Here is a 21642-nt window from a genome sequence, read left to right on the forward strand (position 1 = left end):
AACAATGTGATGCTGTTACAAAAAAGCAAATGCAAGTAATTGGAGGTGATAGTATCGCTCTACTCAATGCTGCTGGTTAGGCCTCAGCTGGAGTACTGTGTCCAATTTAGTCATCACTTTATAGAATGGATCCTTTCCAGTTTCTCTACATCCTGAGTCAAGCAACAAAGATGATCAAAGGGATTGAATACAAGACACATGTTTAGTTTGGAAAAGAGGAGATGGGGGAGACATGATAGCAGTCTTCAAATGCTTGAAAGGCTGCCATAAAAAAGGATGGAGGAAAATTGTTCTCTCGAGCTACACAGGGCAGGATAAGAGGCAATGGGTTCAAACTACAGCATAGCATATTTAGATTAAATCATAGGGAAAACTTCCCAACTGACTGGGAACTCCTTGTATTGGTGGAAAGATCAATTTAATGTCTGCATGGGCATCCCTTTCTTCTGCCCAGGTTTAACTACGACAATGGGCACAATACTGTTTAGGGTTAGGAGCACACCTCAGCACACTCACAACTTGGCAGTACAGCCACCTCAGGAAACCAGCCTCCATATCAACTTGTTATAACTCAGGGCAGTCAGAAATGACTGCTTTCAGTTCCTAGCCCTCATCAAGAGCAAATCAGTCAGAATCATTATGGACAATGCGGCTTCCATGTTCTGTATCATCAAACAGAGAGGAACAAGACCGCTTCCCTGTGTGCTGAAGCTATAAAGTTATGGTACTCATGTGTAGGCCATCAAATTTAGATCTCAGCCATTTACCTTCCTGTAGTCCAGAAAGTCACAGCCAATGTGCTCAGGAGGCGCTTCTCACCACACTATAAATGGGAGTTGGACTCTCAAATCCTTCATGGGATATTCCAGATGTGGGACTTCCACGGAAACTATTCACTACATTCAGTGACAGGAAGTGTCCCTAATTCTGCACAAGACAAGACCTTGGTCACCTCTCTTTGGAAGATGCCTTTCTGCTTCCTTGGACAAAGGGCCTGTTCTGTGCATTCCTTCCGACACCACTAATTCTAAGCGTGATGAACAAGATCAGGCAAGGACATGGCCAAGGTTATCCACGTAATACTGACCTGGCCAAGGCAAGGTTGTTAGCCTTACCTGCTTCATCTCTGTGTCCAACTGGTGCTCAAGCTTCTGACCATTCTTCATCTTCTCTCCCAGGATGTGAGTCGTGCTTCACCCCAACCTAGAGGTCCTCTGTCTCCAAGCATGGCTCCTAGATGGCTCACAGGATTAGAATCCACCTGCTCAACAGCATTACAACAAGTATTACTAAACAGTAGAAGGGAGCCAACTCATATTACTTGCCTTCAGATTTGGAAAATGTTCAACCACTAGTGTCACCGTCACTACCTTGTGCTTGAATCTTCTTTGTTCTCAGCCAACTTGAATTATCTGGCGGATTTAAAAATTTGGTTTTATCAATTATCTCTGTTAATCTTGCCACAATACCAGCATTTCATTCTCCACTAGAGGTTTTTTTTTATTTTTTCTCCCCCTCTGTTCTTGAGGTTTATTAAGGGTCTGGGGAATCTTTATTCCCAGGTTAAGGATCCTACTCTGACATGGGATCTCAATCTGGTACTTGGATACCTTATCAGACCTCCGTTTGAACCTGTGGCAGCTTGCTGCTTGCTTCACTTATCTGTTAAGACATCCTTTCTAGTAGTTATCACACCAGCCCACAGGATTGGAGAAATTGTAGTCTTGATCGCAGATCTCCCACTTACTGTATTTTTCAAGGACAAGGTCTCCCTATGACTGCACCCAGAGTTCTTATCTAGGTTGCTGTCAAATTTACATCTTAGTCTATTCATCTACCGGTATTTTTTCCTAAACCACATAAATCTCAGTGGGAGACTTCCCTTCATATGTTGATGTACGATGGGCATTGGCCTTTTAACAGGACAAGGCCAAACAATTTTTGATATCACCTAGATTCTGTCTCCATTGTAGATGGATCAGAGGGGTCCATGATCTCTTCACAGAGACTGTTGAGATGGATCTCTGAGTGTATTATTTCTTGCTGTGGTGCTGCCAGTGGTTTGTCTCCCCAGAGGATTATAGCACACTTTACCAGATCGCAATCAACTTCTTCAGCTTTATTCAAAAACATTCCAGTGTGTGAGATATCCAGAGCTGCTATATGACTTCAGTGGGTACTTTTTCTAAACACTATGCCTCGGTCCATGCTGTAGATCTGATGCAGCACTTGGTTCTGCTGTACTGTCTTCAGTCTTGGACTTGATTCTAAAGCTTCCTCCTTGTGAGTATACTGTTCAGGAATCACCTGAAGTGGAGCACCCATAGGGATGCTACTCAAGAAGAAGAAAAGGTTACTCGCCTTGTGTAGTAACTGTGGCTCTTTGAGATGTGTCCCCTGCCGGGTGCTTCACTATCTCCTCTGCTTCAGACTGTTTTTGTTGGACATTCGGATAGAGAAGGAACTGAGGGCAGTTCGCCCGTGCAGCACTATATACTGTTGCAGCATGGCATAAGGTTATATAGAGCGCATGCACAGGCTGAATGGACACTGCTAATGAAAAATCTCCAATCAAAGGCTCAAGAGGCACATGTATACCTGAAGTGGATAACCCACAGGGGGACACATCTCAAAGAACCACAGTTGCTGCACCTTTTCATTGTTTTCATCAATACCACTGCCTGCCCAGTTATTCCCCATTTTGTATTAGTTTTTAATTCTAATCCTGCCCTCCAAAGAGCTAGCAACCCCTCCCAGTTTGGGGTCATCCAGAAATTTTATAAGCATAGTCTACATCCAAATAATTAATGAATCATTATTGAAAATGTTGAATAGTTCCATACGAAGGACAGACTCCTGTGGGACCTCACTAGATACATCCTCTGAGTTTGACAAAGAGCTATTGATAACTACTCTTTGAAAACAGTCTTTCAACCAGTTGTGCAACCACCTTATAGTAATTTCATCTAAACCTATTTCCCTAGTTTGCTTATGAGAATGTTATGTGCAGCTGTGTCAGAAGCCTTGCTAAAATCAAAATATATCACAACTACAGCTTCTCTTCTATGCACTAGACCAGAAATCATGTCAAAGAAGAAAATTAGATTGATTAGCAGGACTTCTCCAAATCCATGTTGACTATTACTTATCACCCTATTATCCTCTAAGTGCTTATAAATTGATTGTTTAATAATGTGTTCCAGTATCTTTCCAGGTATTGAAGTTAGGCTGACTGGGCTATAATTCCCTGTTCCTCTTTGTTCTCAGTTTTGAAGATAGGCACTTCTGAACTTCTCTGGGACCTCACCCATCCTTCATGAGTTCTCAGTAATAATCACTAACTGTTCCGAGATTGATTAAGGTACTTCCTTAAATACCCTACATACTTCATCAGGCCCTGCCAACTTGAATAGATCTAACTTATCTAAATAGTCTTCAGCTTGTTCTTTCCCTTTATAACACAACAATAAAAAAACAAGCAGCATAAATACAGTAAACAAATACAAGAAATAAAATTACTTATAACACAGAAATGTAGAAAGAACTGAGATAATCATCCGTACACATTTCATACAGGAGAGAGGCCTACAAAAACAGAGTAGGTACAAGAGAAATCAGACACTAAAGGTCATTGTTAGTCAGGTTCCTCAGATAACAAGAAATCTGAAGAACTTTAAAGAAGTTTTTAACTTAATCCTCTATTTCAAAAATAGACAATGCAATCACTAAATAAAGTCTTAACACAGGAGTCAGGAGAGCATAAATATCCAGACAAACCGATGAATGTTAAATAGTTTGCAAACCAGAGAAACAGTTCAGGACGATCAGCCAGAAAACTCTTGCAAGAGTCCAGACTAGGAATAAGTAGAGCATGGACTGGAAATGTATGATTTTTAGTGAGATTTAAACAATGCTGCTGCTATTGTAATGAATCTTCCTTAGGTTTTTTTATATAGCACCATTCACCGTGGCTTTCTGCTTTCTAGTTGACATTCTGGGATATTGCCCCTTCTTTGACTCTAATAAAGTATCTCTACGGCCTCCACACAAATTTTGTGGGTTTGCAGTCCCTAATTTTGCCCTTCAGGTTGCTTTATCTCCATTTCATAGAATCATAGGAATGGAAGGGACCTTGAGAGGTCATCTAGTCCAGTCCCCTGCATTCATGACAGAACTAAGTATTATCTAGACCATCCCTGACAGTGTTTGTCTAACCCGTGCTTAAAATTTTTAGAATGGTAATTTAAAAAACTGCAACACCAATAAGCCAGGTCTTTTCAGTCATCCCTGAACCTTTTCATATTCTCAATTCAAGGTCTGAATGGCATCATCCTTGTGACAACCTCCCAGGGTGGGTTCCCTGATAACTTAATCTCTGTTGCCAGAAACCTTCAGGTCTCTGGCCTGCTGTCTCCAGTGCGATTTCACATGCACACAGAGTTGATCCCCTTTCTTCTAAAAAGTTAATCACTTATCCCTTTGGAACAAGTCCAAATATTTTTTCTGGTACTGGAGTGATAGTTGCTGGTCTGTGGCTCCCATTTACCTTAGTATTGCTGTTCCTAGAGAGAGAAACAGTGTCGGATTACCTTTTTTCCTCCGGTCCCATCCCTCTGCCAAGAGCTGTGATGGTTCTGTACTTAGCATCAGTAGTACATGTAGATGAATCCTATTTGAGGCTAGTATCTTCTCCCCATTAAGCCTTTTTGCTTTCTCCCCAGACATAAGCTGGCTGACCAGAAGACTCGGAAGTCTCTAGGCCGAGAAGAGTTCCGTCTCTTGCACTATGCTGGAGAGGTCACCTACAGTGTCACAGGTAAATGTTACACAACAACTACACCATTGCCTGACACCAGGGTCACTTTTCATCCCCATTTTCCCCCACTTCAGACAGTTACACTTCCTTTTTCTCCTCCTATCTCCTGTTGTTTAGATTAATACATTCACACAATATCTAAATATGTAATTTGATTAATCAAATTACTTTTCCAGTTCAAGGTCCTGCCTTACGGAGGAGGACTTCCCATGAAACAGCCACAGCAGATTGAGTTGTTTGTTTTTCTCTAGGTTTTCTGGATAAAAACAATGACCTTCTATTTCGGAACCTGAAGGAGGTGAGTGTCGATTGAGAACTGCCTGTTTTGTGGAGCATTGTAAAGGATCAAGTTGAGAATGGAGAGGGCTGTGAAGGTGGTATCTCTGTCTTGGACCTTTCAGTCTTCAGGATGTATTGTTCACATGGCTACACTATGCAAAAAAACCTGAGGTCTCAGAATTTGTTTTATCTTTGGTGTTTATCATAGAAATTAGAGATATAAAAGACAAACTGGGTCTCATCTGTTCCCCTGCCAATTCCCAAAAATATACATTCTAGTACTTTGTCCAGTCTGCCTTTAAAATTTTTTAATGCATTTGTCCTCTGCTGTTTCTTTCTAGACCATGTGCAGCTCAGAGAATCCCATCATAAATAATTGTTTTGAGAGGACTGAGTTGACAGATAAAAAGAGACCTGAAACGGTAAGAACACAAGAGTTGGACTGAAGCATAGTCGTTTCCAAATGCTGAAGATAATGTCTCATTCTCTCTAAGATTGTGGTATAAAATAGGACTTCCATGATGTTTAAAGCTTTGATACTGAAAAGTTTGTTCTTAGCCTTATGCGTGTGGTGCAGTGTCACAAAAACTAGTCATAATCAGTCACTACATATCTGAGTCTTTCTTCTTTCTTCTAGGCGGCAACTCAGTTTAAGAACAGTCTGTCCAAACTAATGGAAATTCTGATGTCCAAGGAGCCATCATACATTCGTTGCATTAAACCTAATGATGCTAAACAAGCTGGTAAGGTTTTAGTGACTCTCTCTCTCTCTCTCTGTTGTATGCTGCTTCAGGAAATTTCCAGTCTTTAGGAATGTGTAGGAAATTCACACCAAGAGTTATAACTTGGGAGCAGAGATCAGGTAAAGATGCTGTCCAAATTCCGCTAAGATAAAATAATTAATTTGTAGAGCGTCAAGATGGGTGAGGTAGTATCTTTTACTGGACCAACTTTTGTTGGTGAAAGAGACAAGCTTGTGTCTATTCTGTATTCATGATCAGTTCTTTTCTTGCCCTCATCGTACCCATGACTTAGTCACTGGAGAAGTGCTATCAGGATGTAGAATGACCATCATCAACGTTCCCAGCCTCTCCATTCTGATTCTGTACCTAGTTCCTGTCTCATAAGAATCCTAAATAGTTATTAGGTTGCTTTATGGCCTGTGTTATACAGGAGGTCAAACAAGATGATCTAATGGTCCCCCTTCTGGCCTTAAAATCTATTAATCTGTTTTTTAAGCTTTGCTGTTTGTTGCTGCCTGTTTATTGTCATCATATTAATAGTAATTTGAGTTTGGGTGTTATTTCCAGGGACTTTATTTTGCTTGGTGCCAAGCAAGAAATGCTCAATAAAATGTATTAAACATATATAAAAATAAAAGGGAAAACCATTAAAACTTGTCAGAGTTGAAAAATTGAAACATAATTAAATTCTTCATTTTTAACAAGCTTTCTTATTCTCCCTCTTTCCCTTCTCCCATTGTCATAGCATCTTTTAAAGGGAAACTCTTGCTTAGAAGTCTTAAATGGCATCAAGTATCCTTGTTGAGGAGAGAATCCATCTCAGGTGGTATCTCTGATATTTTGTCATTGAAGCTGTTTCTTTTTAAGACAAAACATGTCAAAAACACAAAGGGGAAGAGAGAAAAGAATAGCAACAGATAGGAAAATGCAACTTCTATTCTTGGTGCTTGCAGTTCAGTTACAGGAAGATCATAGGCACAGCACATGGCCTGTGGCCCAGTTAGGTACTGTTGGCAGGCAAGAATTGCTGTTTGCTGTGACCAGTTCAATAAGCTAAGTTCTGAGATGTGACTCTTTGCAACAATTATTCAGGATATAGCTAGAGAGATGTTGATGTTATCCAGTTTCCCCTTCTTGTGTAGTCTTGTCAGAATGTCTAGGAAATAGAAGACCCAATGATGTGATGATAAATCCTCAAACCTCCATGTGTGGTGGTGGTGGTGATGATGGGGATGCCAGTGCTGGTGAGATAGTGGATAAAAATTGATTATTTTTTATTTAAATCATACAGGTTTGTTTATTAAAACTAAATCTATTTAAAATAAAATTTAAAACTGGTAACCTATATCAAAGCATAATTTATGATAAATTAAAATTTAAATTAAATACAAAAAATGTTATTAAGCAATACATGATTGCTACCAAGTTTTAAAGAGGGTTCAACCACTGAACTACAGGAAGTCACTGGTTAAGCCCCTGGAACCAGGGTTTGTTGAATTGCTAAAGCAGTTTTGGACAGCAGTAGCCTCTTCTGAAGGTGAAGAGAAAATATTTTCTTCATTCAGTTTATTCAGCTAGTTCAGTTCAATGACTAGTTGATTAAAAATTAAGAAACCAATCGGGAATAGAAAAAAGCAGGAAAGCATGTTTTCCTCTTCCAATCTATGAATAAAACTAGGTGAAAGAGAATGAGATCATCTAGTTCTAACATCTTGAAGGACGTGGTGACCAGAAACAATCAGTTCATTTCACTCACTACAAATAATACTTCCTTTGTTTAATAAATCAGGTAATTTAAAATGCAAAACTTGTTTTTGCTAAAAAAATAAAATAAAATAAAAATGTTTTTTTGTATATATCCAAAGGTAATTTTGTTAAAAAAATTAAAATGCTGTTTTTTGTGCATTTTTCCGTTGAATTTGAATTGCCATCCAAACTGAGCTTGACACAAATCACAGGTAAAACATTAAGCATTTAATAGATAGGAAATGCATCATTTACCATTTTCTAACATAATTTTAAAAATGTAAAAATTAAGAATGTAAATAAATATAAGTTAAGCTATGTAACTGATTAAATAATGTGTGTGTATAGATTGTATCCTTGGGACTAGCAAAAAAAAAACAACAACAAAAAAGCACCAAAATTAATGTTTATTGAAAATAACATTTTTTAATGGTTACCAGCTAATGAGAATCAATAACTAAAAAGTACAAATACAAAACATTATTAAAATCAAATATATCAATCATGGTTACCTGCTTGCTGGTTTAAATGATTAAAATTGGTGATTTAAATCAGTCCACCTTGGTTGGGTAATGTGGTGGTGGTGGTGGTGGTGATGATTATGTTACGCCAGTCTTTGTCACACTAAAAGGATTGCTGTCATGCTGAGCTGTGTAAGTTGCCCAGTGCTCCTGAGAAAAGTCCAAAGAAATCGAAGCCTTGTCCATTGTCAGATTTCCACATGATTCATATGTGAATATGTTTGTCCCCATAGAAAGGTTTGAATGTGTTGCTGTAACAAATCTGTAATCTTACCAGAAGCCTTGAAACCACCTATTTAGCAGCTCTTTTAGCTCCAACAAGCTGTTTATATTTCTTTGAATCTGTTTTGTGCTTTCTTTCAACAATTTTACTGAACAACCTATAATAAAGCTCAACATAACCATAGGGTTGCCAACTTTTTACTCTCACAAAACCGAACACCCTTGCCCTGCCCCCTCCCAGTTCCCTCCAGTGAGGCTCCTCCCCTCCAAATGAGGCCCCACCCCCACTCCCTCCATTCGCCCCCGTCGCTCACTCTCCCCACCCTCACTCACTTGCTCATTTTCACTGGGCCAACTCAGGGGGTCGGGGTGTGGGAGGATGCTGAGGGGTGGGGCCGAGGGGTTCAGAGTATGGGAGGGGGCTCCAGGCTGAGGCAGGGGGTTGGGGTGTAGGAGGGGGTACAGGCTCTGGGGTGCAGGTTCCAGTGTGGGGCTAGAAATGAGGGGTTCAGGGTGCGGGAGGGGGCTCTGGGCTGGGGCAGGGCATTGTGGTGAGGGGTGAGGGCTCCAGCTGGGGATGTGGGCTCTGGTGTGGGGCTGGGGGATTTGGGGTGCAAGAAGGAGCTCCAGGCTGGGGCTGAGGGGTTTGGAGTGCAGGAGGGGGATCAGGGCACTGGGGCAAGGGGATGGGGTGCGGGCTCTGTGGTGGGACTGGGGATGAAGGGTTTGGGGTGTAGAAGGGTGCCCCGGGCTGGGACCAAAGGGTTCGGAGGGCAGGAGGAGGGTCAGGGCTGGGACAGAGGGTTGAGGCACTGGAGGGATTGCAGGCTATGGGAGGCACTTACCTCAGGCAGCTCCCAGAAGCAGCAGCATGTCTCCTCTCTGGCTACTACACGGTGGTGTGGCCAGGTGGCTCTGCGTGCTGCCCCATCAGCAGGTGCTGCTCCTGAAGCTCCCATTGGCCGCCTTTCCCCGCCAATTGGAGCTGCAGAACCAGCACTTGGGGTCGGGGCAGTGTGTTGGAGCCCCCTGGGTGCCCCTACACATAGGGGCCGGAGGCGGGACATGCCGCTGCTTCTGGGAGCCGCAGGGAGCCTGCCTTAGCCCTGCTGCACCACCAACCAGACTTTTAACGGCCCGGTCCAGGGCCACCAGGGTCCATTTTCGACCAGGCATTCCGGTTGAAAACCACATACCTGGCAATCCTACATAACCAGCCTTCAAGTCTCCTCCTGGTCCCTGGAGTTCTTAAGAATGACACTACCCAACTGGTACTGAGCTTTTCAGCCTTGGATTCAGCCATTATATATGAGGAGAACTTCTTAGTACTGTATGAGTGAGGAAGGCTGACTTTGCATGGCAAATGGAATGTTCACTTAGTTGATACCTTGGCTGAGTTCCTGATGGCAAAGTTAGTCATTATCTAGTGGGTTAGTTGGCAGAGTGATTACGAAGAGCTGATACCAGAACAGTTCCTTTTCCAGACTGAAGGACCCTTTTCCAGATTGAAAGACAGTGTAATGTGATAATTTTCCACCATTAATGTGATTTCTAGGTCGGTTTGATGAAGTTCTAATCCGACATCAAGTGAAGTACTTAGGACTGATGGAGAACCTGAGAGTGCGCAGAGCTGGTTTTGCTTATCGCCGGAAATATGAAATATTCCTGCAGAGGTAGGATTTACAGTAATTGTCTCAAATCTGTTCTCCCTCACTATCTCTGCACTGATGTGTTCAGAACAGGAAGCTTCTCTACAGCAAACAACATGTAGTCTGTTTAACTAAAAGGCCTTGGTTACCAAAATGAATCTCTGTCAGAGGGAGAGGCACTGTGACTCCCGCTTTGTACCCTGCAGAAGTACTCCAATTTACTTCTCATTATAAAGTCTCTCACCTGTTTATTTCCAGGTACAAATCACTCTGTTCAGAAACATGGCCCACGTGGGAAGGGCGGCCCCATGATGGAGTGGCTGTGCTTGTGAAACATCTAGGCTACAAACAGGAAGAGTATAAGATGGGCCGGTCAGTTATTTCTTTCTTCCCTAATTTGGTTGTGAGTCATAGGGAGTCTGGGTTTAAATATGGCCCCTATGTCTAGAGGGTGGAGGAGAGAGCAGAAGCCCCAAGGGGACAGTGAGGGCAGGAAGTAGGTCCCTCTGGCCTCTTACACATAATCGTACATTTCCATTTCCAGAACAAAGATTTTTATTCGTTTTCCCAAGACTTTGTTTGCAACAGAAGATGCTTTGGAGATACGGAAGCAGAGTCTTGGTAAGTCATACACATTTAACCAGCTGGTTTAGGAGACAGCTATCAGTGTGCTTTGTTTTTTGAATTTACCTATTCTCGGTCAGAATCCCAACCTTGGCCACTATTTCTAAGAGAGAGCTCGTCTCTTTTACAATTTCAGCCACAAAAATCCAGGCCACATGGAGAGGCTTCTATTGGCGACAGAAATTCCTGCACATGAAACATTCAGGTATGTGAGGGCATGGGGAAACTGAATAAGCTTATGGCTAATTACATGTATAGTTCGAAGCCTGTATTCTGTTTCTAGCAAGGGGATGGATGGAAAGGGGAACAGAAATTGATCTGAGTTTGAGATGCAAAAATAAAAAGCCAGAAAGCATAGAGTACAGGGGAATATTTTGGATTATATGGAATTAAGGAGTTCTGTCCAATGTAATGCCTTTTGTTTTTATTGTCTTCAGCAATAACTATCCAGTCATGGTGGCGTGGAACCCAGGGACGCCGAAAAGCCGCCAAGAAAAAGTGGGCAGTGGAGACAATTAGACGGTATGTTTTTAAAAAAAGAAAAAATTGTCACATAGATTGTAATGTAGACGGAGATTCTCAAAACCTATTTTCTAAAAATGAACAGATGAAGATAAACTGTCTTCTCAGTGTAGTTTCTGTGACTTTTTAAAAAAAAACACATTTGTTGAACAAAGCTCAAGAAATGTGGGAATTTGCCTGTTTTCAATAACACAAGGATTCTGGTTCCTCAGTGGAATGGAGAAGTTGGTGGATCTGTAGTTATTTTCATACACTCAGGACTATGATGTGAAGTTTGAGTATGGTGGCTGAAAACAAGCACTGTTTTTCCTATATGACAGCACTGATTACAGATCTCTAATACAAACCTCTAAAACTGGGTTCCAGTGCAACAGGGGAACTGAAACATTACCCCTGCATTTTTTATATATGTTGAATCCTCTATCCCTATGGACAGTTTCCTTGTACTATCCGCTCTCAACCTTATATGCCCTGGGAGTTGCTTATAGAGCACATGTTCTCAGTTCTTCGCAGATCCCTGCCCAGTTCCCATTCCTTTGCAAAGTGTGTCTTCTGTTTGTCTGACGGTTTCCAATTAATTTGTTTTTTTTCCCTGCAGATGCTAAATTTCTTGTTTATAGTCAATTGCCTTCAGTAATGGGGGCATAGGAAGTCTTGGTGTTAAACAGGTTTGTTGTAGAACCATAGATGATTAGAGTGGAAGACACTTAGATTCTTTAGTTGAATAATCTGTATCAAACCCATCCATAATGGTTACTGATCTCCCTTCTTCTGCCCATTCAGGTTTATTAAAGGTTTTATTTACCGGAACTACCCTCGCTGCTCAGAGAATGAATACTTCCTAGATTACATTCGCTACTCCTTTTTGATGAACCTCAAACGCAATTTACCAAAGAATGTTTTGGACAAATCATGGCCAACTCCCCCTCCATCACTCTGCGAGGTAGGCAGAAGAAAAAGAGGAGGAGTTGACTACTTTGCATAGACAGAGTCCTGCACTGTAGTTTTAGTTATTGAAGGCCCTGGGTCACACACGTCACTGAGAGAGTGAAACCTGTAGAACCTTCATTAGTAGCGGTGATGTGTGAGAAAGAAAGAACTATGTCTGACTCTCATTCTACACTGAATTAGCAGAACTGGCAGCAAAAACAACCAAAACATAAGTTAACGTGTATACTGAGCATCTTTGTGAAATTACAAAAATGAAATGACTGTTGATTATTTAATTTATTTTACGTATAATTATTACTGAGGTCAGTAAGTGACACTAAAAATGGAATCCAATTATGACATTGTTAAAAAGCAACTTTTCAAAGTAGAACTGCACTTTAACACATTGGGTATGATTTTCAGAAATGCCTAAGTGTCTTAATATTTTAAGTGTTGGACAGATATCATTTAGCTCAGAATAAAATTTTCAAAAACACCTCAGGGACTTCTGTAGGCATTTTTGACAATTTTACCCATTTTGTTCTGAGTTAAATGGCTTTTGCCTGAATGGTTAAACTGGGCTGAAAAGCAATGGAATGGTATTTGATTACCCATAAAGAAAGTAATTAAACTTTGTTTTCCTGTCCAGTATATTATTTTATGTTTTGAAGAGTGGCCTCTAACCCAGAAAGGTAACAGTGCCGTGGATACATGCTTTCTCCACCTGAAAGTTCACTGAGCTGCAATATAATCCCATAAAATCTTATCTAAAGGCCCCATTTTCATGACATTTTCCAAAAAATTTGTTCCTGGGAGTGGATCTTCTTGGCCCCTTAAGATTCTTGTGTGTGCCTTGTTTGGCTCATAGGTACCTCCAAAATAGGCTGGAGGATGTGAGGAGGAAAATTCCCAACCCCAAGCCCAAACAATCTGGTTGGAGTACAATGCGTGACAAACTGTCTCAGCACAGGGCAATAGATTACTTGTTGTTTTTAATTTTAAAAATATTTCTGCAATAACATACAGTGTTGAAGATGAATTGTCCAAATTCAGCCTTGCATATTCTGCATTCATATCTCTTCTCTGTTCTCTCCTTCTGCTCTGTTAGAATTGTTTTGCCTTTGTTCAACTGAAAGCCATCTTCACTTACCATTTATTTCTTCAGGTATCTCAGCTCTTGAGACAACTGTGTATGCAAAACATGGTGTGGAGCTACTGCAAGAGAATCAGCCCAGAATGGAAACAGCAGGTGCAGGACACTTACGATACTTACCAGATCTCTCAAGTATTGCTAAGAACAAGAGGTGGGATCCACACAGGCACTTAGATGCCCAGAAAAATCACACAGCACTGTGATCCACAAAGCCAAGTTAGAAACCTAGGCTCCCTATATAATGAACGGGTAGAGATGGGTACCTTAGAATGTGATCTACCACACTAGGTAGGGAGCCACATAAACTAGCCAATGGGCAATACAAACTGGGGGCAGGGGCGAGGAGTCCTAAGCAGATTTAGGGACCTATTTCTGCTTAGTGATCAGTGATCCACAAACTGCCTGGAGTCAGGTGGCTTAGGCACCTAAAGTGTCTTGTGGGAATGAGTTAGGCACCTGTTGTGCTCCACACAAAAGGGGGAAGTGGGGAGGATTGGTGGTGCCCACCTTATAAGTTTTAGCCCAATGGCTAGCAGATTTGCTTGAGATATGGGAGACCCAGGGTCAAGTCTTCCTTTCCTGCCAGAGAGAAAGAAAGGATTTGAACAGGGGTCTCCAGGCTCTCAGGAGGGTGCTCTGACCTATGGGATATTGTGATGTGAGGCTCCTTCAACCTCTTCTGTTGAAGCTGTTTCACTGTTAACAAGTGATGAACAAGTGATTGGAGCAGCAGAACGGGATCCTGGGTATCCCACCCCCATACCCCCAGTGCGTGCCCTAGCCACTGGACTACAGAGGTATTCTCCCTTTCTTTGTCCAAATGACTATTTACTAACCACTGGGCTAGATGTTATAAGGTAGGTGCTGCTGCAGCTTCCTCCGCCATCACCTCCTTCCCCGGCAGCCAGATTTTGAATGAAACCTGATCTGGTAGACAGCCTGTGAGCACACCTACCAGATCGGGCCTCACAAGTGACTTAGGCAGCCAAACGCTTATCTTCCCCCAGTTTATGAATCACTTTGGGGCTTAGATGTCTGGGCACTTAGAGGGAGGCAGCAGTGAGCATCCCAGAGGCAGAAACATGGGTACCTAGGGAACCAGGTTCCCTAGGTACCTAAGTGCTGAGTGAGTTTAGGCACGTACACAGTTTGGTGGTAGTTTTGTGGATTGCACTGGCGCTAAAACTGGGATTTAGGTGCCTAAACCTGGTATTTTGGAACCCAATCTGGGTTTTAGGTGCCTAAGTACGTTTGCAGATCTGGGGCCTAGCAGTTTTTCTTAATTAACATTATTTATTAAGGTGAAGCAGGGGCTGGGGGATTGATAGAGGAGAAAGGAGATGAGGCATTGGAGAGCAGTTGAATGGGGGGCGGAGGCAGATAAGATCAGAGGAGGAGAGGGCAGGAGTCCCAAGAGGGTAGCTAGAAGCAGCAGGGAAAGAGGGCATCTTGTGAAGAAGAAGCTGTCATCAAATGCCCACTGAGAGTCAGTTTCACAACTGTCTCATCATCTTTTAGTGGCTAGTCCACCTAGAGGATAACAGCCTACTGCTGCTACTAGTTAGTTCATCAGCTCAAGTGGTAGAGTTTTGTGCTATGGATCTAAGGGTCCCAAATCCTGCTGCTGATGAAGCTGGAGGTTAATACAGTTCCATGTGCTGTAATTTCTGGTGGGGTTTTCAGTTTGCTTTTAAAAACAATTAGGAAATCAATTCCCAAAAACTACATTAAAAGAACATTGTGGTTGCAAAGTGAAGTACTCAAAATTTAGGTTGCCCTGATGCATGTGTATTTTGATATAGTCTTTCATTGGGAAGTTTATGCTTTCATGGAAGAAGTTTGTTTTGAGGAGCAATTTGAGGTATGGTAACTCAGGTCAATTAGGGAAGAGAGTCCTAGGGTAGAAACAGCCATATATAACCCAAATAAATAAAGCGCAGAAAATATTAAATAGGTGCAATATAACTGAATGACCACTGCTGTTAGCACCTTAGCATTTGCATTTCCTGACTTTGGACTTGTCTACACAAACCTTTAGTTTCATTCCAAGTGCTGGTCCCTATGTGTATTCCACTGTGGGATATACATGTGCTCTACAAATCTGAGATAGGATTCTTTCCAGCAGTATCCATTGCTCGACACTGTCACCATTGCTTTCATCATGCTCTGCGTTAAGGGAACAAGGGGTTATGCAACCCAACTGCCTCTCCAGTTCCTTCTTACCACCACATGATCTGAGTCAGAACCCTTGTGTCCAGAACGGATCCTTGGTTTCAACCTGTAAATACAGTGTTAAAAATGTGTTTTAGTGTTAGTTTACTTAGGGTACGTCCATACTTACCGGCCGGGTCGACAGGTAGCGTTCGACTTCTCGGAGTTCGAACTATCGCGTCTAATCTAGACGCGATAGTTCGAACTCCGAACGCGCTCCTGTCGACTCCGGAACTCCACCACCGCGAACGGCGGTGGCGGAGTCGACGGGGAAGCCACGGACTTCGATCCCGCGGCGTCTGGACAGGTAAGAAGTTCGAACTAAGGTAGTTCGACTTCAGCTACGCTATTCGCGTAGCTGAAGTCGCGTACCTTAGTTCGACCTCCCCCCCCCAAGTGTAGACCAGACCTTAATGTAGATAGTTAATACCTTCCCCACCCCAGGAAGCCTCCCCTGCCTCCTCAGTATGGAATTTGGATTATGCCTAGGTTTTTTAAATCTGTCTCTTCTGCCCTCACTCCTCTTCGGTCAATGACAAGCACCACCAATGTCTTTATTGCCTAGGAGAATGCTACATCTCTGCAAAGTGCAGTATTTGCCACTCCTTATCCAACCAAACTCGGCAAGTGTGGGAACTCTGGTTTAAGAAACATATAATGGAGTGTGCAATGAGAGACCCTGCCAGACATCCAGGAGCACACATCCTAGCAACACATCCATGTTGTCTGACCAGGTCTTAAAGACTTAGTTCCTGAGCCTCATGGCCCTGGCCAGAAAGCTCATAAAACCAAGACTGCCTAGATACCAGCCTCAGCATTAACAATGGCACCAGCTCTGGTACCAACCACAAGTAAACACGGGGATCCAAAGCACTGGAACTGTTGGTATTGGTTAACGACTATTTTGTGGAAGCCCAGTGCATCATCGGTACCACCTCAGTCCCATAAGGAATCACTGATAACTAAAACCCTTCCCACACCAGTTCCAGAAATATGGGGAGTCAAGACTCCATGCCCTTCAAGAAGGGTAGAGAGATGTATCTCACCAGAGGATATTTTGGTCCTCCCAAACCAGCAGTTTCCCTTACTGATGGAACCAGTCTTTACCATGAAGATTCTGACTCCAACAGACAAAGCAGACTATTGGAAGAGAAGTTCATCCCCTATCCCATCTGTTTCATCTGCACTGAGGGCACTGTCAGTGAAAATGGACTCAATTTTTTTCCTCATTTGGGCTTCAAGAGCAGATCTCAAGAACTGAAAAAAGAAAATTGGGGTAAAGGATGACGTCATGAGCAGATGAGAGCTGGGAGTCAACGGCTCAATAATGCATAAGGATTGATAATTGAGGTGAGTTAGGCTGTAGAGGACCTTAAAGCTAAAGGCCAGTGATAAACCAGCTCTGAACAGGGGTGCCAGGGGAGGCTACAAAAGGGAGAACAGATAATCCCAAGACTGGTGGGTAACACTGAAGTTAAACTCCCCAATCGGTCAATCGGAGCAGGCTGCACGGAGGGGACTGAGGGACGGTGAAGAAGTTTGGCAGCATGTCACCTCCAGAAGAAAAAAGGAGCGTCCATGTACCAGCAGTGGACATACAGATGAGCAACCGTTTTCATGTTCTCTCCACAGGTACTAATGCGGAGAATGGACTAGATGATGCATCTGAGGGAAGGGAGCAGAAGGAGACTCCACCAATTGGAAGGCGTGAGATGCACTGTCCTAGGAATGGGGGTTCCACGACCACCACTCCCAAGAGAAGGAGGAGGGTGGTGGTGGTTGGGGACTCCCTCCTCAGGGGGACTGTCTCATCTATCTGCCGCCCCGACCGAGAAAACCAAGAGGTCTGCTGCTTGCGAGGAGCTAGGATTCACAATATGACAGAGAGACTGCCGAGACTCATCAGGCCCTCGGATCACTACCCCTTCCTGCTTCTCCACGTGGGCACCAATGATACTGCCAAGAATGACCTTGAGTGGATCACTGCAGACTACGTGGCTCTGGGAAGACAGATAAAGGAGTTTGAGGCACAAGTGGTGTTCTCGTCCATCCTGCCTGTGCAGGGAAAAGGCCTGGGTAGAGATCGTCAAATTGTGGAAGTCAACAAATGGCTACGCAGGTGGTGTCGGATAGAAGGCTTTGGATTCTTCGACCATGGGATGGTGTTCCAAGAAGGAGGAGTGCTAGGTAGAGACAGGCTCCACCTAACGAAGAGAGGGAAGAGCATCTTCACAAGCAGGCTGGCTAACCTAGTGAGGAGGGCTTTAAACTAGGTTCACCAGGGGAAGGAGGCCAAAGCCCTGAGGTAAGTGGGGAAATGGGATACCGGGAGGAAACACGAGCAGGAGAGCTCAAGATGGGAGGACTCCTGTCTCGGACTGAGAAAGCGGGACAATCAGCGAGTTATCTTAAGTGCCTAGACACAAATGCAAGAAGCCTGGGAGAACTGGAAGTCTTGGCACAGTCAAGGAACTATGATGTGATTGGAATAACAGAGACTTGGATGCTAAAGGAGTTGGTGGATGTGATTGTAGAGCCATTGGCCATTAGCTTTGAAAATTCATGGCGATCCGGGGAGGTCCCGGATGACTGGAAAAAGGCAAACGTAGTGCCCATCTTTAAAAAAGGGAAGGAGGAGGATCCGGGGAACTACAGGCCAGTCAGCCTCACCTCAGTCCCCGGAAAAATCATCATGGAGCAGGTCCTCAAGGAATCAATTCTGAAGCACTTAGAGGAGAGGAAAGTGATCAGGAACAGTCAGCATGGATTCACCAAGGGCAAGTCATGCCTGACTAACCTAATTGCCTTCTATGAGGAGATAACTGGGTCTGTGGATGAGGGGAAAGCAGTGGATGTGTTGTTCCTTGAATTTAGCAAAGCTTTTGATACGGTCTCCCACAGTATTCTTGCCAGCAAGTTAAAGAAGTATGGGCTGGATGAATGGACTATACGGTGGATAGAGAGCTGGCTAGATGGTTGGGCTCAACGGGTAGAGATCAACGGCTCCATGTCTTGTTGGCAGCCGGTTTCAAGTGGAGTGCCCCAAGGGTTGGTCCTGGGGCGGTTTTGTTCAATATCTTCATTAATGATCTGGAGGATGGCGTGGACTGCACTCTCAGCAAGTTTGCAGATGACACTAAACTGGGAGGAGTGGTTGATACGCTGGAGGGTAGAGATAGGATACAGAAGGACCTAGACAAATTAGAGGCTTGGGCCAAAAGAAACCTGATGAGGTTCAACAAGGACAACTGCAGAGTCCTGCACTTAGAATGGAAGAATCCCATTCACTGTTACAGACTAGGGACCAAATGGCTAGGAAGCTGTTCTGCAGAAAAGGACCTAGGGGTTATAGTGGATGAGAAGCTGGATATGAGTCAACAGCGTGCCCTTGTTGCCAAGAAGGCTAACGGCATTTTGGGCTCTATAAGTAGGGGCATTGCCAGCAGATCAAGGGACGTGATCGTTCCCCTCTATTCGACATTGGTGAGGCCTCATCTGGAGTACTGTGTCCAGTTTTGGGCCCCACACTACAAGAAAGATGTGGAAAAATTGGAACGAGCCCAGCGGAGGGCAACAAAAATGATTAGGGGTCTGGAGCACATGACATATGAGGAGAGGCTGAGGGAACTGGGATTGTTTAGTCTGCAGAAGAGAAGAATGAGGGGGGATTTGATAGCTGCATTTAACTACCTGAAAGAGGGTTCCAAAGAGGATGGATCTAGACTATTCTCAGTGGTACCTGATGACAGAACAAGGAGTAATGGTCTCAAGTTGCAGTGGGGTAGGTTTAGGTTGGATATTAGGAAAAACTTTTTCACTAGGAGGGTGGGGAATCACTGGAATGGGTTCCCTAGGGAGGTGGTGGAATCTCCATTCTTAGAGGTTTTTAAGGCCCAGCTTGACAAAGCCCTGGCTGGGATGATTTAGTTGGGAATTGGTCCTGCTTTGAGCAGGGGGTTGGACTAGATGACCTCCTGAGGTCCCTTCCAACCCTGATATTCTATGAAACTATGCTTCTGATCTCCCACACTGGTTATCAAGAAGCAAAGAAGAAATCACACAGTCCCCTGTATTGCGTTCCAGTTCTCTGTTTCCCAGTCAGTACCTAGATCCAGTACAGTGAGAAGTTACTTTAAACTCTGCTTACATATACAAAAACATTCTTCTAACCCCAAAGGGTCAGCCACATTACCAGGTCAGTATAGGTTTGGCTCTTACCCAAAATACCACACTGCCAGCCAGTTTAGTGTCCAAAACTAAAGTTTTATTATAAAGAAAAGGGAAAGAACAAGAAAAGAGATGTTAAATGGTAAAGCAGTTACATACATATAATGACTTCAAAGTCCATATATAAAGTTCCTAGGTGAGTCTGGCTTGAAAGTCCCCCTGGATCACATCCACAGCTTGGACAGGTCATTCAGTTCTGTGTTCAGAGCATCAGTTTGTAGCAAAGTTCCTCCAGAGGTGAGGTAAGCAAGATTGAAGACAAAATGGAGAAGATGCAGCTACCTTTTATAGTCTTTTGCCATGCAGCCTGTGCTTCCTCTGTTTCAAACGCAAGCTGCCCAGCACATGGCTTCAAAACCTTAGAATTCTGTCCATAGGCATGTCTGTCTGAGTCATAACATGGATCTGCCTTCTCTCAGTGGGTCAGCTAATGGTCCTTAATGGGCCATCAAGCAGGCTAGGCAGTGCTGCAGATGCCAAACTGTCTGGAGGTGTCACCCAGAAGCATAGAACAGGTTTGGAAGACAGACAGACAGACATATCTATAACTCATAATACAAAGGTGATATAAACATACAAATGAGATTATCATATCTGGCAAATTATAACATTTTTGCAGATATCTTAAATGGCATCTGGAACAACTCATTGCAATTTTACAATATTAGTATCCATAATATCCTCAAGTGTCCCCCAGCATCATGGGGAGGGAAGCACAAGGGACCAGAGGATTAGGGGGGTACAATATAGTCAAAACAATTCTGTAGGAAGATGATAGAATCATTTTGAATGGATTTGAGAAAATGGATGAAGCTGTAGGGATAGAAGAAAAGGAATGGCTCTTCTAAGTGTCTGGTAGCATTGTATTTTCTCTCACACACGTGTGCGCGCGCGCACACACACAACTCAGGAGTGATAATCTTACAAGAGATGCAGAATAGCAAGGCTAGTCATTTTCCCTTTCCACAATACTCCTAAAGCTATGCAAATCAGATGTGTGAATGAGCAATATTCCAGTCCAACAGCTCTCCAGATTGCATGAAAAGATCTATGTAAATTCATATTGATATATTGAGTCACTGAGAATAATAGCATGCAATAGCTCTGTGAAAGCAGATAATGATAATTATATTAAACATGTGAGACATTGCTAGAATATCTCCTAAATATGTTATATTTTAATTTAAATACAGTTTGTTTATATTTACATAGCTCTAGTTACATACCTTACAAAGGCCCTTAAAACACTAAGCACACCTAGTAAAACATGACAGGAGGCAAATTCCTAGAGGAGGAGACTGCGACTAAAATTGCTGGCTACAAATCTCTGAAAACATCTGACTACCGAATTGTGCAGGGAATGGCTGGTTATTGTAAATATGGCTGTGCCAGTTTGCACAGATCTTCAAAATATTGTTCTCAGTAGCTTGCTTTATTTAAAAAAAAAAAAAAAAAGGCATCTTTGTCTTGGAGACTATAGATAGGACCCTACCAAATTCACGGCCATGGAAAACACGTCACAGACTGTGAAATCTGGTCGTTTGCCTTTCTCCTATACTATACAGATTTCATGGGGAAACCAGTGTTTCTCAAATTGGGGGTCCTGACCCAAAAGGGAGTTGCAGGGGGGTGGGGTGTCACAAGGTTATTTCGGGGAGGGGGGAGGGGTCGCGGAATTGCCACCCTTACTTTTGCACTGCATTCAGAGCTGGGTGGCCAGAGACTGGTGGCTGTTGGCCAGTTGCCAGCCCTGAAGGGAGTGCCTCTGCCAGCAGCAGCACAGAAGTAGGAGTGGCAACACCATACCATGCCATCCTTACTTTTGCACTGCTGTTGGCAGAGGCTTTGCCTTTGGAGCTGGGCTCCATGCCAGCAGCTGCCACTCTCCAGCTGCCCAGCTCTGAAGGCAGTGCCCCCCACCAACGGCAATGTAGAAGTCAGGGTAGCATTACCACAATCCCTCCCCCCCAAAAAATAACCTTGTGACCCCCCCCCAACT

General features: G+C 43.3%; 1 protein-coding gene and 1 long non-coding RNA gene across 2 annotated transcripts in view; one reads left to right on the top strand and one right to left on the bottom strand.

Moving 5' to 3' along the window:
* The window catches only part of LOC123353119, a 34016-nt gene extending 32632 nt beyond the window's left edge, over positions 1–1384 (bottom strand). Inside the window, exon 1 of the long non-coding RNA XR_006574401.1 lies at positions 1116–1384. This is a non-coding gene — a long non-coding RNA (uncharacterized LOC123353119). The remainder of the gene's footprint in view (positions 1–1115) is intronic.
* Positions 1–21642, top strand: part of MYO1C (myosin IC) — an 88480-nt gene that overhangs the window by 50703 nt on the left and 16135 nt on the right. Inside the window, exons 15-25 of the mRNA XM_044993945.1 lie at positions 4722–4816; positions 5068–5114; positions 5437–5517; positions 5733–5838; positions 9883–10000; positions 10235–10348; positions 10521–10597; positions 10737–10805; positions 11038–11122; positions 11906–12065; positions 13218–13301. Coding sequence (XP_044849880.1) covers positions 4722–4816; positions 5068–5114; positions 5437–5517; positions 5733–5838; positions 9883–10000; positions 10235–10348; positions 10521–10597; positions 10737–10805; positions 11038–11122; positions 11906–12065; positions 13218–13301 — 1036 coding nt within the window. The remainder of the gene's footprint in view (positions 1–4721; positions 4817–5067; positions 5115–5436; positions 5518–5732; positions 5839–9882; positions 10001–10234; positions 10349–10520; positions 10598–10736; positions 10806–11037; positions 11123–11905; positions 12066–13217; positions 13302–21642) is intronic.

This window comes from Mauremys mutica, chromosome 19 (assembly GCF_020497125.1).
Source record: "Mauremys mutica isolate MM-2020 ecotype Southern chromosome 19, ASM2049712v1, whole genome shotgun sequence".
NCBI lineage: Eukaryota > Metazoa > Chordata > Testudines > Geoemydidae > Mauremys > Mauremys mutica.